The sequence below is a fragment of the Mus caroli genome, chromosome 4 (genome assembly GCF_900094665.2).
Source record: "Mus caroli chromosome 4, CAROLI_EIJ_v1.1, whole genome shotgun sequence".
Taxonomy (NCBI): domain Eukaryota; kingdom Metazoa; phylum Chordata; class Mammalia; order Rodentia; family Muridae; genus Mus; species Mus caroli.
The window spans coordinates 116,173,964-116,190,127 of NC_034573.1; the positions used below are offsets into that span (position 1 = coordinate 116,173,964).

Sequence of the window (16,164 nt, forward strand, 5' to 3'; positions counted from 1 at the left end):
TAACTGTCTCCTTAGAGACTTCATCCAGGAGAGATTCATTAAATAAAACATGGGTAAAATAAAGATTTTATAGTAAATAAATGTGACTTGTGAAAGTAATCAGAGATAGCCTGGATACTGATTTTTTAAATTAATTTACTAAATTAAAAAAATTATTTATTTTTATTTGATGTGCATTGGTGTTCTGTCTGCATGTGTGTCTGTGTGAGGGTGTCAGATCTCCCGGAACTAGACAGTTCTACATTGCCATGTGGGTGCTAGGCATTGAGCCTGAGTCCTCTGGAAGAGGAAGCAGTGCTCTCAGCTGTTAAGCCACCTCTCCAGCTCACAGATATTGATTTTTATATAGTAAATAGAGGAAGTTTTAGAACCGCCCACCAAACAAAAGGAAACAAAACGAACCAGGTCACAAAGATTTTCAGGTGACATCTAGTAAGAGCTGATGATTTTAATACTATTTCAAAATTGTTACAAACTTTAGAAAATGGAAGACATTTAGAAAACTTTACAGGAAATAAAATGTTAATATCAAAAATTGAAAAAGGCTTTTATAGAAAGAAGCCATGTGAATCTTACTTAAACATTTGAATTTAAAAAGAAAAGCATGTTTGTAAAAAAGAACTGTTGTCATCAGTTGCTCTATAAACACTAAAAAGGCATACAGCAAAATTTAACATATATTCTGTGTGTGTGAGACGGTGTGTGCACGCATGTGGCTACAGAGGCTCTGGAGTTCCTGAAGATGAAGGTCCAGTGGTCATGAGGGGCTGACAAGACTGCTGGAAACGGAATAACAGTCTGCTGAAGAACAAAGACATGTTCTTATAAAGGGGCCATCTTTACATACATTTTTGATGAAAGTATTTATGAAAATAAGACAGCAATCCTCATTAACAGTAATAGAACAATGGCCCTAACAATAATAAAAAAACATGCATGTGTGCATAGTATTTATTAGAGAAACACTGGAAACGTTTTTCCTAAAATGAAGACTAATAAGAAGATAATCATTGCTCTTTGCTACGATTGTATCTAAATTAGTCACTATGATATGACAAGAAAAAATACAGGTAAACCTGTTACTATGTGTAGACCACACGACTGTAACATAAAACGTCAAGAAAATCACTTGAAACAATTATTCAAAGTATGGAATTCAATTAATAAGGCAGAAAGATTAAAAAGTTACACACAGAAGTTAAAAGTCTTAAGATCCAATGTAAGAACCAGTTATATCAAATATTAAACAAACCCCATGAAATGTTAAACCCATTTAATACCAACAAAATGCAGGAAATGCCCAGGAATACCAAGAGAGAGTAAACTATACGTGAGGAAAGCTTTTCTGAAGCAACAAAATACAAGTATATAGTATGCTTTTAGACTGAAGGTTAGATTCAACACCTTTTAGAAACCAATTTGTTCTAGTTTAATTGTTAAAATAATGAGATCTCTTTTTTCCTTTCTTTTTTTTATTGGGTAGTTTCTTTATTTACATTTCAAATGTTATCCCCTTTCCCGGTTTCCTCATTAAACTAGCCAGAATGAGGGGGAAAAAAAAAAAGAGAGAGATCTTTGTAAAAATAACCTGTGTTCTTGCATACTGGATAGAGACACAGTATTTTTAAAACTATCATAAAACAAAGAATAGTCTTGAAAGCATGAGAGTAATCACATAAGTCATAATGTTTGTCAACAAGCAAACTTCCATGTATAAAAACACAAATCAACAAAACAAAATAACCACCCCCTATTGCAAAGATCAAAAGACAAGTAACGGTTTAATTATAGGCCTTGGTCAATAAAGCTTCTTGCTGCATTTGGCAGCAGCTAATGCAAGACTCGTAACTGGTCCAAGTGCTGAGACTAAGTGACAGAGTGGTCAGCACTGAAAGGGACCTCCATATAAACTCGGAATATCGCACAAGAGAGGTAGTGGGAACGGCATGAGCTGGAGGAAGGGAGAATAGTGTGAAATGCAGACTTCTGGATACTGCATGGCCATCCACTTACAGCAACCGTGATTATTTATTCAAGATCAAGTCAGTCTCAAAACTTAGGAAGGCCTAAGCCTAGTTGAGGAATTCTGGCAGCTGAAGACTGCTGGAGGAGGATGAGTAGTTTTCACTGGGGGCACAAGCAGCTCCAGTGGAGTCCCTTACCCTTGCACAGAGTGGCAGCACTAACTGAAAACAGCAAGTTATTAAAAAAGAGAAACAAGAAGATGGGCAGGGGATGAAGTGTCAGGGAAACTGGAGGTAGGAAGTAAGGAGCATATATATCTATATATATATTCATTCAAAATATATTTTATACACTCATGAAATTCTCAATAAATTTTAAAAAGAAAGGAAAAAAGAACAAAATACGCAAACCAACAGATTATTAGGGTGTATGGCTAACCAAATCAAGGCCTTGGGCTCTATTCTTTTTTTTTTTTTTTTTTTTTTTTTGGTTTTTCGAGACAGGGTTTCTCTGTATAGCTCTGGCTGTCCTGGAACTTACTTTGTAGACCAGGCTGTCCTCGAACTCAGAAATCCGCTTGGGCTCTATTCTTAGTACATAAAAATAACAATATGTAAAAGTGAAAAAGAATGAATCACAGGTGGCCTGTAGTAGTGAAGAACTATTTGTTTTGTTCTTAGGCAGGTACAGTAAGTAATCCATGCCTATACTCCTACAGCTGGGGACTGAGATTGGAGGACAAAGGCAGCTTGGACCACATAGGGAGGTTTAAGCTCGGGTGAGCCACACATAAGAACCTGTTTGCAAAAATTAAGACAAATAAATCATCAACAACAAAAATCACTTAAAATAGCAAATTTAATTGGCAAAAACCTAAGAGTTTGATAGCACATATATGTTGTGGATAGCCCTGGGGCTAATTATACTTGATATTAATTCCGTTCTCCTGTGAGTGGCTACGAACAGGGACTGAGCCAGCACTCAGGTGATTTCCTGTAAACCTGCAGCTAGGGGTTTTTTTGTACAATAAAGGAGAGCTGATGATTGGGCAGATAAAAGGGAAGGTGGAGCGAAAGGGGAGAGAGAAGGAGGAGAAAATGGAAGAGAGAGAGGACACAGAGGAGGAGGAGGGAGGAGGAGAAAACTGGAGCAGAAGCACATGGCCTGGAGAAACCGCAAGTCCTAAGGGGTCTCATAGATGTGGAAGATGGTAGTGTAGCTGTGGATCTGCCCAGTCTAGGCACACAGCGTGTAATCATATGAACTGTGTCGTGTTTTCATTGCCGGGGCATATTTGGGAGGAGATTTACTGCAACACATATATAAGGGAACAAGTCTTCTGACTGGTGGATGAGAAATAACTATAGCCTTTATAGAGAGGAATCTGGAAATATTAATTTTGTTTTGTTTTTTTTTTTCAAGACAGGGTTTCTCTGTATAGCCCTGGCTGTCCTGTCTCTGTAGACCAGGCTGGCCTCGAACTCAGAGATCCACTTGCCACTGCCTCCTGAGTGCTAATATTATAGGTGTGTGCCATCACTGCCCTGCTTCAAAATTCTAAGTACATTTACCGTTGACTTATCAGTCTCATCTCTGGTAATTTATCCTATTCATATGTTAAATATATGTAAAATAGTATTTGGAGATAGCACATAATTAAAAATATCTCTAATACACATGTAAAAGGAACTGGCTAAACAGTGTCTCTTATTATTTCTACAGTGGCAAAACTGCTAGAAAAAAATGAGGAAACTCTGTGTTGATTTAAAAAGATTCAGGGACCCATGGAGGAGGGATGGCTAATTCCATATACGAAGCAAGAAACATGATGAACCTCGAACATATTGCTGTGCTAGGGAGCAAGAGAAGTATTAGTGACTTATTAAATGGAGACCGTGCCTTGGAATTCCACTGAATACAAAAAGATTAGAATGAGAAAAGTCACCAGTTGGCAATCTCTAGTGAAATAAATGGTCCGGGAGCAATGATCAATGACACTTGCGTAACTGCCAAGTTAAAGGAGAGACCTCTGTACTCACTGCCTGTTTGTTCTATGGATTCATCTTTGCACCACCATTTAGACCCCCTACTAGTACCGTCTCCAAATAGGACATAATACAAACACTCATATCTTCTACCCAAAGTGAATTAAACTTCTAGGGATAACTTCTTTTTCAGGAAATACAGAGGATTGAGAAACCCAGTCTTAAGAAAAGAAAGACAAAATCAGATTTGGGTATATTCTACAATACAGTTTCTGAAGGCAGCCAACAGAATTTTAGAGAGGAAAGACAAGGGCAGGGGAAGGAGAGTGAGGTGCAAATCTTGTTCATTCTGATTCAGACCAATTACACAGAAAAAGACATATTTGGGACCATGGAGAAATTTGATTTTGCTGGCCTGCAGGGCTTCTGAAATATGAAGCCTCAGGGGATGGGAATCAGGGGTGGGGGAACCCTCTAGAAAGTACCTGAGACCTGGGAGGTGAGAGACTCTCAGGACTCAAAGGGAGGGACCTTAGATGAAATGCCCTACAATGGGGAGAGGGGACTCAGAGTCCACCTCCAGTAGAAAGACAGGCTATCAAGTGAAGGGATAGGGTTGCCATCCCATAGTTAAAAACTCTGACCCAGAATTGTTTCTTACAGACAGGTGTGCTTACAGACAGGAGCCTAGCATGGCTGTCCTCCGAGAGGCCCAACCAACAGCTGGCAGAGACAGACTGACAGAGACAGACATAGGTATTTATACCCAACCACTGGTCTGAAGTGGGGACCCCTGTGGCTCAATTAGGAAAAGGCTAGAAGAAGCTGAGGAAGAGGGCGACCCCACAGGAAGACCAGCAGTCTCAACTAACCTGGACCCCTGAGATCTCTCAGACACTGAGCCACCAACCAGGCAGCATACACAAGCAGGTCCAAGCCAGTCCCACCCTCTCACTACCTCCACCTCCCCACCCACCCCCCGCCTCGCCCCCCCTTTATATAGCAGAGGACTGCTTGGTCTGATCCCAGTTGGAGAAGATGAGCCTAACCCTGGAGAGACTTGAGGCCCCAGGGAGTGGGGAGGTCAGGTCTGTCAGGGTGGGGAACATGACATCCTCTTGGAGACCAGGGACAGGGGTGGGGAATTGGAAGAGGAATTGTGGGAGGGCGGACCGGGAGGGGGTAATGATTAGAAGGTAAAAAAAAAAGTAATAAAAATTAAAAAAAAAAGAAAACATTACAATTTTCAGTGGTATATTAGAATGTGACTTAAATATTTGCAGAGAGGAAAAAAGCAAAGTAGAAAATTTCTGACAAAATGAATAATGGCTACATACATATGGCAGTTTGCCATATTATTCTTTCTACTTATATGTAAGCTTGAAAATATCTGTAGGAAAGCACCTAACAATAAGAATGTAATTAGTAACAACAGGAATGCCTGGTTACGCTCACTAAGACCAACACTCTTCTTTTAAAGATAGGAATTTTATAATGAAAGGCCGACTTAAGAGTAAAGAGAACAAAAGTCAATTATCTGTAAGATAAAATGCTCAAATGATCACATCAGGGCTCTCTACACATCTTCATGTGCTGCTTTAGGTTTAATAGCATTCTCACACAGCTTCTGTATGAAGGGTTTACAAATGAAATATAACAAAAATATTAAGGTTTTATTAGGTTATCATTCATAGTATTACTTTAAGACACCAGTACATATAACTGTATAAATAAAACCGTATATACATGCCATACAGAAATCAACTACCCAATTCAGAATATGGTTTTAGTTCCCTTACCATCAATATTTAGCATCATTTTCCACATGGCAGGCCGAACAGACTGATGGAATCCAAACCATACTTCCCTGCCCCCTCCCAGAGGGTGGTCATATCCTTCTGGAGCTGAGAAAAAGGAACGCCCCACAGGCGTATATCTACAAAATTAAAATGGCATGTTCATTCCTTTCCTTCTAAGACTAACAAATAAATCTGCAGGACAGGGGACACTAAAGAAAGACAGTTTATTATACTGATACTTTTACACACACAAAAGCATAAAGTAAAGAAATTCATCAGCAGCCTTCTCTGAAATTGTCTATTTTTAGAATCAGTTTACAAAGCAATTTATTTTATTTATTTATTTATTTTAAAGGCAAAGACTCATTGTGTAGCTCTTGGAAGCCTAGAACTCACAATGTAAACCAGGCTGACCTCTAACTCATAGAGATCTGCCTGCTTCTGCTTACCAAGTGCTGGAATTAAAGGTGTATGCTATCTCACTTGTCCCTTAAAATAATTTGCTAAAAATAAGAACATTGCAACTTTAAAATAAATGTTAAAGAGTAAGTTATTTCTACAAATATGTTCAAAGACATATATTTGACATATTTAAATCCAAAAATATGAAATGCTAGTGTGATTTTAAAAATAGTATCTCTTTCTCCTTTTCTCCCATGCAGGAGTCCGAATGCAGGACCTCAAATATGCTGGGCCAATGCTCCACCCCTGCCCCCCATTACCAGCCCAAGAGTAGCAATTTCAACATAATCTGACACTACTGTATAAAATATAAAATCACTTTTAAAACAGGTGACTTAAGCTCATAGTATATCTGAAAATGTCAGTGATTCAGGACTTAGAGGTTCTAAGAAAAAAGGTTATAAATTTCTCTGTGAAACAATTCATTATATTAGCTAAGCTAATGATGGAAATTTTACATGATACTATTGTACAAATGAAATAATGAAAAACATACAGCATACAAAGGATAACCAAGAAGGCCTATACTGCTTTCTTAGAAAGAAGCCTTCAATCTAAAGAGACAAAGAGCCAGTACCACCTACTTCATAGAGGGGAGATGTCGGAGCACCACATCAACGGCATGGACGGGGTTAGTGCTGATAGGCTTGTCTAATTCCAGTGGCTCAGGCAAAGTCCCTCCAGTCAGTACTTCATGTAGTAGGTGCCAGCTGACTCGAGACACAAATTTGACTGACACCTTGAAAGGTCGATCTTTTCCACCTTCCCCAGGTAATGTAACATCTAAATCTACCTGTTAATAGCACAAAACCCAGGTGTAAAACGTTGAAAGAGATAAATGTAATTATTTAAAATTCAACTTATAAAAACAAAACAGGATTTAAAAAATCTTAATGCCAGCCGGGCATGGTAACGCATGACTTTATTCCCAGCACTTGGGAGACAGAGGCAGGTGGATTTCTGAGTTCGAGGCCAGCCTGGTCTACAAAGTGAGTTCCAGGACAGCCAGGGCTACACAGAGAAATCCTGTCTCGAAAAAACAAAAAACAAACAAACAAAAAAAATCTTAATGCCAAATGAACAGAATCAAATTGCCAAGGCTGGTTGATATCTATGGGAGGCCTCCCCTTTTCTGAGAAAGGGGGGATGGGGAGTAGGTAGGGAGGTGAGAGGAAGGGACTGAGGAAAGGAGGGAGAGGAAGCTGTGACTGGGATGTAAAGTAAATAAATAACTTAATATAAAAATTATAAAAAAATTAAATACATAGTTTATTCATGGCAGTTACATTCATTCTAAAATCACTGGAAACTAAATATACTAACATTCTGGCAGCTATAACAAAAGAATAAAGATCTTTTTGGAACTGTCATCTGATCATTTCTCAGCCATATTATTAAATGAGCAACCAAAATATGAAAGACTATGAAGGACAAAAGCTGTTGTATGAGAAGAAAAAAAATGAGAAAATATTCATGAATCTGCTTCCTTTTGCAAAAAAGAAACACAAGAAGGAAACATGAACCAGAAACAAAGAAACTGGTTAAATTCCTCCTGTAGGGAATGGATTGGAAGAGATAAAAGGAAAGGCAATGCTAGTGTATTTTGGGGGTGGAGTCTTGAGTTTGGGGAACATTCTAAAATTCTAAATGCTCAGGGTATCATGTCAGCTACGTGAGAGGCTGAGGCTGAGGCTGGAAAATCACTTGACTCATAGATTCAAGATCAAGAAGGATAAGCCAGGGGCTGGTGAGATGGCTCAGTGGGTAAGAGCACCCGACTGCTCTTCCAAAGGTTCAAAGTTCAAATCCCAGCAACCACATGGTGGCTCACAACCATCCATAATGAGATCTGACTCCCTCTTCTGGAGTGTCTGAAGACAGCTACAGTGTACTTACATATAATAAATAAATAAATCTTAAAAAAAAAAAAAAAAGAAGGATAAGCCAGATATGATGATTCATGCTGGTAATCCCAGTACTCAGAAAACAAAGGCAGCCAGGAGGTGGTGGCACACAGCTTTAATCTCAGTACTTGAGATGCAGAGGCAGGCATCTCGATCTCTGTGAGTTCCAGGCCACCAGCCTAGTCTACAGAGTGAGTTCCAGGTCAGCCAGGGCTACACAGAGATCTTTTCTCAAAAAGAAAAGAAAAGGGAAAAAAAAAAAAAAAAACCAAAACCCAAACCCCAAAACAAGCAAGTAGAGGCAGGAAGATCAATGCAAGTTCAAGGCTAGATTTTAGTCTACATAACAATTTCCAGATCAAACAACAACAACAACAACAACAAAAATCCAAAAACCCAAGACAAAAAACCTCTAACAATAAAGAAAAAAAAAAAAACTCTAGCATAAACAGAATCAAATGAATACAAACATTTGAATACAAAATTAATAGAGAAAACAATCCTTTCAAGCATAAATCACTAATTGCTAAAGAAAATATAAGGATTAGATCCCTAAAGGTTATTTCTTGTATAAAAACAAAAAACTCTGCATCAAGGTGTACAACTGATAGGGGAAAGAGTCTACAAAATGTCAAAAACAAATTTGTAAAGTATATATGTGAAAAGGGGTTAACATCCAGAACATTAACCATTAACTGCAAAAACAAAAACCTAATTTAAAAACTGGACAAAATATTTGAATGCACATCTTAATGAACATAAAAATGACCAATGGATACATAAATATCACTAATTTGGAGGGAATCCAAACCACAATGCAATTGGACCTGGCTGTACAGACTTGTAATACCAGCTCCTTGGAAAGCAAAGGCAGGAGGATTTTAAGTTAAGATGCCAGCCTTGTACTATAGAAAGGGTCAAAGGTCAGCCCTGCGTTATACAATGCGACCTAAATGGTGTCTATCAACAGAAAATTGATAAACAAAATGTGTTATATAAATGTAACAGATTTATTACTCAGCCTTGAAAAAGAAATTCTACAATATGGATATAATTTGAAGACTTAATGCTAAATGAAATAAGCAAGCCAAAAAAGGATAAATGCTTCATGATCCCATTTACTTGAAGTATCTAGTGGTGTCAACTTCAGACCCAGAAAGGAGAATGTTAGTGGGCACGGGTTGATGGGAATGTTTAGTAGGTACAGAGCTTCAATTTAACAGGATAAAGACAGTTAGTGGAGTGGATGGGGTTAATGGTTATATAGCATTGTAAAGGTACTTGACAGCAGTGAATTGTACTTTAAAGATGACTAAGATGCTATTTGTACTTTATAATTGAAAACAAACAAACAAAAAACAAAAAGAATACTTCCCCTTAAAAGACTAAATACAAGGAGAAAAGGAATATCTTGGTAGGAAAAGCTGGCAGAAATCAACTTAACCAAATGGTTAAAGTTAACATTATCATTAATGGAACAAATATATAGTATGTACCTCTAGGTACAACCACAGTGATAAAAGAAGAACATTCTTGCAATATTATGGCCAAAAATATATAAACAAAACATAACCAGGGGGCTGGTGAGATGGCTCAGTGGGTAAGAGCACCCGATTGCTCTTCCGAAGGTCCGGAGTTCAAATCCCAGCAACCACATGGTGGCTCACAACCATCTGGAACGGGATCTGACTTCCTCTTCTGGAGTGTCTGAAGACATCTACATTGTAATTGCATATAATAAATAAATAAATCTTAAAAAAAAACAAAAACATAACCAGGTAGAAGGAGATAACAAACACATTTCAGGGCCAGTTGAAAAATAACTTGCCTATGATATTCCATCTTGTTTACATCATAAAAGAAAAGAAAAAGGCTAGAGAATTGTTCCATAATAAGGACTAGAGATGTGATGCCTGTTAGCATGATCCTGGACTGGATTCTTTATCAGAGGAGGGCAAGACACTAATGAACATAATTAAAACAATGGGCAATACTAGAATATGAATTATAGACTAGAAAAAAGTCTTATGTCAATATTAAACTTAATTAAGTTGGTAAATAGAGTATAGTTTTTAATCCTTACTGTTAGGGAACAATATATGTTTAAGTATTATTAATGAGCATAATATATGTAAGCCAAGTGTGAATGGATTCAGGAAAGCTAAGTATGTATGTGTGTTCTCTATATTAATATATCAACCAATAGTGAAAGAGCAAGAGAGAGTAAGAAAAAAAGTTAAGATCAGTGCAGCAAATGTTAAAGGCATTACTGAGTCTGAGTGAAAGGTATGTGAGGGTTCTGCACTGTTCTTGAAGCTTTTGTGGTAAACCTGCAATTATTTCAACAGAGATTTAAAAATGATCATAGTTACACAGATTGTAATTTAAAATGGTAGTAAAATAATTTAAAGGGAGATATAGGGGCCAAGGAAATGGCTCAGTGGTAAGAGTACCTGGTCTTGTAGAGGACCTAGGCTTGGTTCCCAGCACCCACAAGGCTGCATACAACTAGCTATAACTCCAATCACAAGGAGTCAGATGTCCTTTTCTGGCCTTCTTGGACACTGTATAAACATGGTGCATAGACACACATGCAGGCAAAACACTCATAGAAAATAAGAATAAGTAAATTACATAAAATAAGAATAAATAAATCTAAAATAAGAATAAAATACAGGAGACATAGCACAAGTGCAGCTCTACAATAAAGAAACACATCTTACCCCAGTGGTTGCCACAGGAAGTGGATTGGCTGTGTAAAGGCTTCTTTTTCCATCATAAACTGGTCTACGGTCTCCAAATATAGTCACTTTAAAATGCTGAACCATTGAATCAACTACTTCTCTAAGAAAGGGAAAAAATACATTCACATAACCCTCTGCAAGATGAAACACAAAATTATCAAATGAAATTGTTCCTGGAACTGTTTAATGACCTTAAAACAAGATTTGCTTTCAGACCACAGCTTAAAATAGCAGAAAGATTGATTGCTGGCAAAGGATGACACATATTTCTCAGACCAAAAAAATAAAAAGAATAAATCCAATGAATTAATCATTTGAGGATACTGTTGATTAGAAAACTACTATTAGAATTTGATTCAAAATCTCTTTCATCTTCTCTAAGCTCTCCCCAACTATTTACCTTTCTCTCTCAAAAAAAAAAAATGTTCTTTACACTGTGCTAATACATCTTGTTTGTATCTCTACTTAGAACAGTCAGTCTATCACACCATAATTATATTCTTCATTCCTACAGTGAGTTCTTTAGAGCAATGAACACATCTATGTTCCTTACAGTCCCCACTCTTACAATACACCTCATCAGGGAGGGTCTGTGAAATGTCCAGCTGGGAATGGAGCTCAGCGGTAGAACACTTGCTAGCATAGACAAGGCCCTATGCTCACTCCCCAGTACCACAAAGAGAACACTCTAGTTTCATTCAGCAACATTATGATCCCAATATATAGTAACATGGAAAGGTATTAGAGACTTACATTTAAAAAATTTTAGTCTCTAGAGAATTATACCAAATACCTACAAACCAATATATTGTTTTACTCACAAATGCTTTAAGACAGTGAAAGATACCTAAAGAAATATATGCCAATTTATGTCTGGAGAGGAAGTGTTTACACACTCTCAATACATCACAATGAGAGTACCCTGTACAGTACTGGTATGATTTAAAGTAGAATCAAAGATTAAAATCTAGCCCAGACAAGTAGGAAGGAAAGGGAGAGAAGAAAGTCAGAATTTTCCATAACAAGAAAAGAAACCAAGCTGACTTAATTCCCAGGAAAATTTTCTACACAGAATGAAAATCTCTATTTCCTACCCCGTTTTTCGAATTTTGTGTTTTACTGAAAACTGTTTTAAATCAATATCATGTCTTTCATGTGTAATGTGACACCAAAGATTTGATTCATCTATTAACCTTGGGGTTCAACAAATTTCAAAGACTTTGCTATTTAAAGTTTCCTCTTGTGGCTATTAAAAAGTCCAATTTTTAAAAAATATATATCACTGCCAAATATCATACAAATATATCATACAAATCTCATTTGTTAGATTTCTTTTAAACTCAACAATTGTTTTTAAGCTTACTAAATCCTAGAAGCCCAAACCACTCTAAACATCAAAATGGCAGAGGCTATTGAAACAGTAGGGCCAGAATATCTCAGAGATAAAAACATCCTGGTTTGATATACAGCACACGGTAGTTCCTTAATAAAGTTTTTAGTGGTGGACAGTTGATCTATTTCAGTGACCTCCCAAAACTGAGTAGAAAACATCTAAAGTTGAATTGAACAACATTTCTGAGTGAAATCTGGTTTTATTTTGTTATTACTTCCATTTAATTAATGGTGCCTCCATATTCATCAATTTCCCCAATTTGAAACCTGGCTGATCTCTTTCCCTGATGACTTGATGATCCTACTACCTCTCCACAGCATAAGTAACTTTCCAATCTGAGTTACTACAACCTTACAATCCTACTTAAAATATATCACAGCTAAATAAATCCTTATGCTATTCTTTTATTCCTAAAGTACACATGCCTGGTTTAGGGCTGGGTGTGGTGGCCCATGCCTTTCATCCCAGCACCCTGGAAACGGGGGTGGGGGTAGGGAGAGGTGGATCTCTAGGAGTTCCCTGCCAGCCTAGTGGACAGAGAAAGAAAAACAGAAGAGTTGAGTTCATCATTCGTGTCAGTTCTCCACACAGAGACCCCTCTAGCTAACTGATGTCCTTCCTGCCGGCTCCACTTCCTATGTGCATCCTCCTAAGTTATCCCTTCTGATGCCCTTGGTAAGCCATGTACTCCTATGTGTTCCTACCTTTACCTTCCATATGTGATTTTTTAAAAGTACTGCTGTGGCAAGACCAGTTATTTTTTCAAAATAGTTATTTTTCAAAATTATTTTCAAAGGCTTCATCTATGAAAAGCAATTGTAAATGATTTTAAACTCACTTGATTCATTTCTGATATAACATACTCTACATTATTTAGCTATTCTCCCATCAAGTAAACTTATTTATCTAGCTGACAGCTATGAAAGAAACACAGCTGCAATGCATCATTTCCATGCATGTATCCTTATGAACTGATGTAAGAATTCACCTCTGGTTATGTACCAGAAAAAGGAGTGTAGCTCAAAACGAATTTTATCAATGAACTACTATGAATAATGAACTACTGAATTGCTCTCCTAAATAGTTATAATAATCAACACACCCTTTGATGTTCTATTTTATTATGTCTCAGTCAAGATTTTGCTTTCTAATATTTACTAGCCTGGTGGGCATGACTTAAAACCTTTTTAAATTTAGCTCTCATTCATTATTAAGTAATTTGAACATCGGAGTGTGTTTCTACTCTTCTGCAAATGCCCTGTTTGTTTCCTTTGCACCCATTGGAGTTCTACATTCTTCCTGTTGAACTGAAGACATCCCATTTATATTCTATATTCACAGTCAGGATTAGTCACTATAACAATCTTTGCCCACAACTGTTTTAACATTGACTACATACCTGCTTAAATGAACTCTTAATTTTATATTCCTGAATTAATCCATTTGTTCACCTGTGGCTTCATACTTTTGAGTTGCTGTTCAAGAAATACTACCTCAATACAGACTGCATATTCCTTATCTGAAATGCTTAGAACTAGAAGCATTTAAAAATTTTAAATCTTTGCATATATATACATATATATGTACACATAATTGTTATTTCTCAGCCAGAAAGAAAAACAGCTGGAGGAAACATGATGGAACAAGTCATACACTAAATGACTGAACCAGAAACAGATGTCCAAGCGTTACATATTTTTACCTTCACAACTGGAAGCTAGAATTAAAAAAGTAAAGTATACATCCCCATAGCCATTAGCAGGCCATGGGACCGGACAACATAAAGGAAAAAAAGCAATCTGTATAAGAAGCAAGGTTGAGGAATGCTATGACTATGTTCAAGATACATATGGAGCTGGAGATAGCTCAGTGATAAAGGAAGCATTTGCTGTTCTTACAGAGAACTAGGGTTCAGTTTTTAGCACCCTTATGGTAGCTCACAACAGTCTGTAGGCACACACATGGTGCATAAACATTCATGTAAAACACTCATAGACATAAAATAAAGCCAAAAGATAGACATATACGCAAAAGCCTCAATGAAAATCATTAATTGTGGTGGCTAGTTTTATGTCACCTTGACAAGCTAAAATCATCTAAGAAGAGGGAACCTCAATTAAGGAAATGCCTCTATAAGTTCAGGCTATAAGAAAGCCTGTAAAGGCATTTTCCTAGTGATTGATGAGGGAGGACCTAGCCCACTGTGGGTGGTACCATCCTTGGGCTCCTGGTCCTGAGTTATAAAAGTGGGCTGAATAAGCTATGAAGATCAAGTAGCACTCCTCCATGGCCTCTCCATCAGCTCCTGCCTTAAGGTTCCTGCCCTGTTTGAGTTTTTGCTCTGACTTCCTTTGATGATGAACAGTGATATGGAAGCATAAGCCAAATCCTTTCCTCCACAACTTGTTTTTCAAAGGTCATGGTGTTTCATCACAGCAACAGAAATCCCAAGACTATGAAATATTAAATGTTAAAATTACAATTATGCAAACGCAAAAATAAAAAAGAAATAATGCTCATCAGTTAGAATTTATTTAAATTATTTAAAGGAAGAGTTTATATGTTTGTGTATATGTGTGTGGGGTGTGCAAGTATATATAGGTGTGTGCATGTGCACATGTGTGTGCATGAGTGTGGATGAATGACCTAAGGGATTGAACTCAGGACCTCATGCTTGCAAAACAAACACTTGGAGCACTCTCATAGACCCTCACAAATATGTTTGAAGTATAACAGAGGTTTTTCAAATAATAAATGGATAAAACACAGTGCATTATCATCAAACATAATAAACTGTTTTTCTTTTTCTTTTTATAAATAATAACAGGTTATCATCACTCTATAGCCTAAAGCTGGCATCAAATTCATACCAAACCACCTACTTCAGCCTTCCTCCTAAATTCTGGATTACAAGTGTAAGCCAACACCCCTAACTTTTAAACATTCTAATCCCAAGAATGAATTCTACCAATTATCAGGAACTATTAACTGAGTTTCAGTACAGTATAGTTATAGAATATCTGTCTTCTACTTTAACAATAGAAGTGGAGAAGTTGGGAATATAGTGTCTTGATTTCTTTGTTCAAATGTAGAATTTCTAGCAGAACATTTGTGTGTATCATTAAAACAATTTCTGAGCTTTATAAGACATGAGACTAACATAACTAAAATACATAAGAGTTTTGAAGTGGAAACTTATGGCTTCTTTGGGAAGTCAGTTGTGTCTGATGGTGTTTTGTTGGGGCAAATATGTAAAGGAGTGTTGTCCTAAAATGGACACAGGTGAAAGGATGTTCTGCTAAAGCAAGCATGTAAAAGGACACGTGATGAAGGATTCTTCACTAACAGCACACATGTAGTGATTCACCTTACATTGCATAGCTGAGCTCTGTTTGTTGTGACTCCATAGAGAGAAATGCACCAAAAAACTTCTGGTGGTTCTGGCGGCTTCTTGCCACTTCCTCAAACTCAGGCTGATTGGCAGAGTGATTTCAGCTGATGCAGACTCATGTGGAATTTTGTTAAGATAGACTCACATGCTGAGGCAAGACCCATGGAGGACACATGATGTTTGAAGGGAGTATAAATAGGACCCGATGGACTGTGAGAAGGCTTGTATACCTACCTAGCTACCTTTGCAACGCTTCTGGGTCTTGCGCCTTAGCTTCACTGAAAGGCATGGCAAAGAACTTCTCCTGGCCTGATCTCTCCTAAGGATTTGGTTAAGGCCTTGGAGTTTCTGCTGAGTTATGTCACTGCTGATGAGTTTTGTTTGCTAGCTGACACTACTGAACTGAACTGCTGGTATATCTGTGAAGTATTTGCAAGTGGATTGAGCTGCCACTGCTGAATCCTGTGAACTGATCGACTGATTTCCTGACAACACAGATTGGGTTTTTTTTTTTTTGTTTT

The 16,164-nt window shown here is 37.4% G+C and overlaps 1 protein-coding gene across 4 annotated transcripts in view; it reads right to left on the bottom strand.

Annotated features, from left to right (window-relative positions):
• Ago3 (argonaute RISC catalytic component 3) overlaps nt 1–16,164 on the bottom strand; it is a 77,386-nt gene that overhangs the window by 45,222 nt on the left and 16,000 nt on the right. For 3 of the 4 annotated variants that reach the window (XM_029475685.1, XM_029475684.1, XM_029475686.1), the window contains exons 3-5: nt 10,839–10,959; nt 6,796–7,004; nt 5,750–5,886 (exon numbers count right to left, since the gene is read on the bottom strand). In XM_029475685.1, the coding sequence (XP_029331545.1) occupies nt 5,750–5,886; nt 6,796–7,004; nt 10,839–10,959 (467 nt within the window). The remainder of the gene's footprint in view (nt 1–5,749; nt 5,887–6,795; nt 7,005–10,838; nt 10,960–16,164) is intronic. The other variant, XM_029475687.1, reaches the window with a different exon arrangement.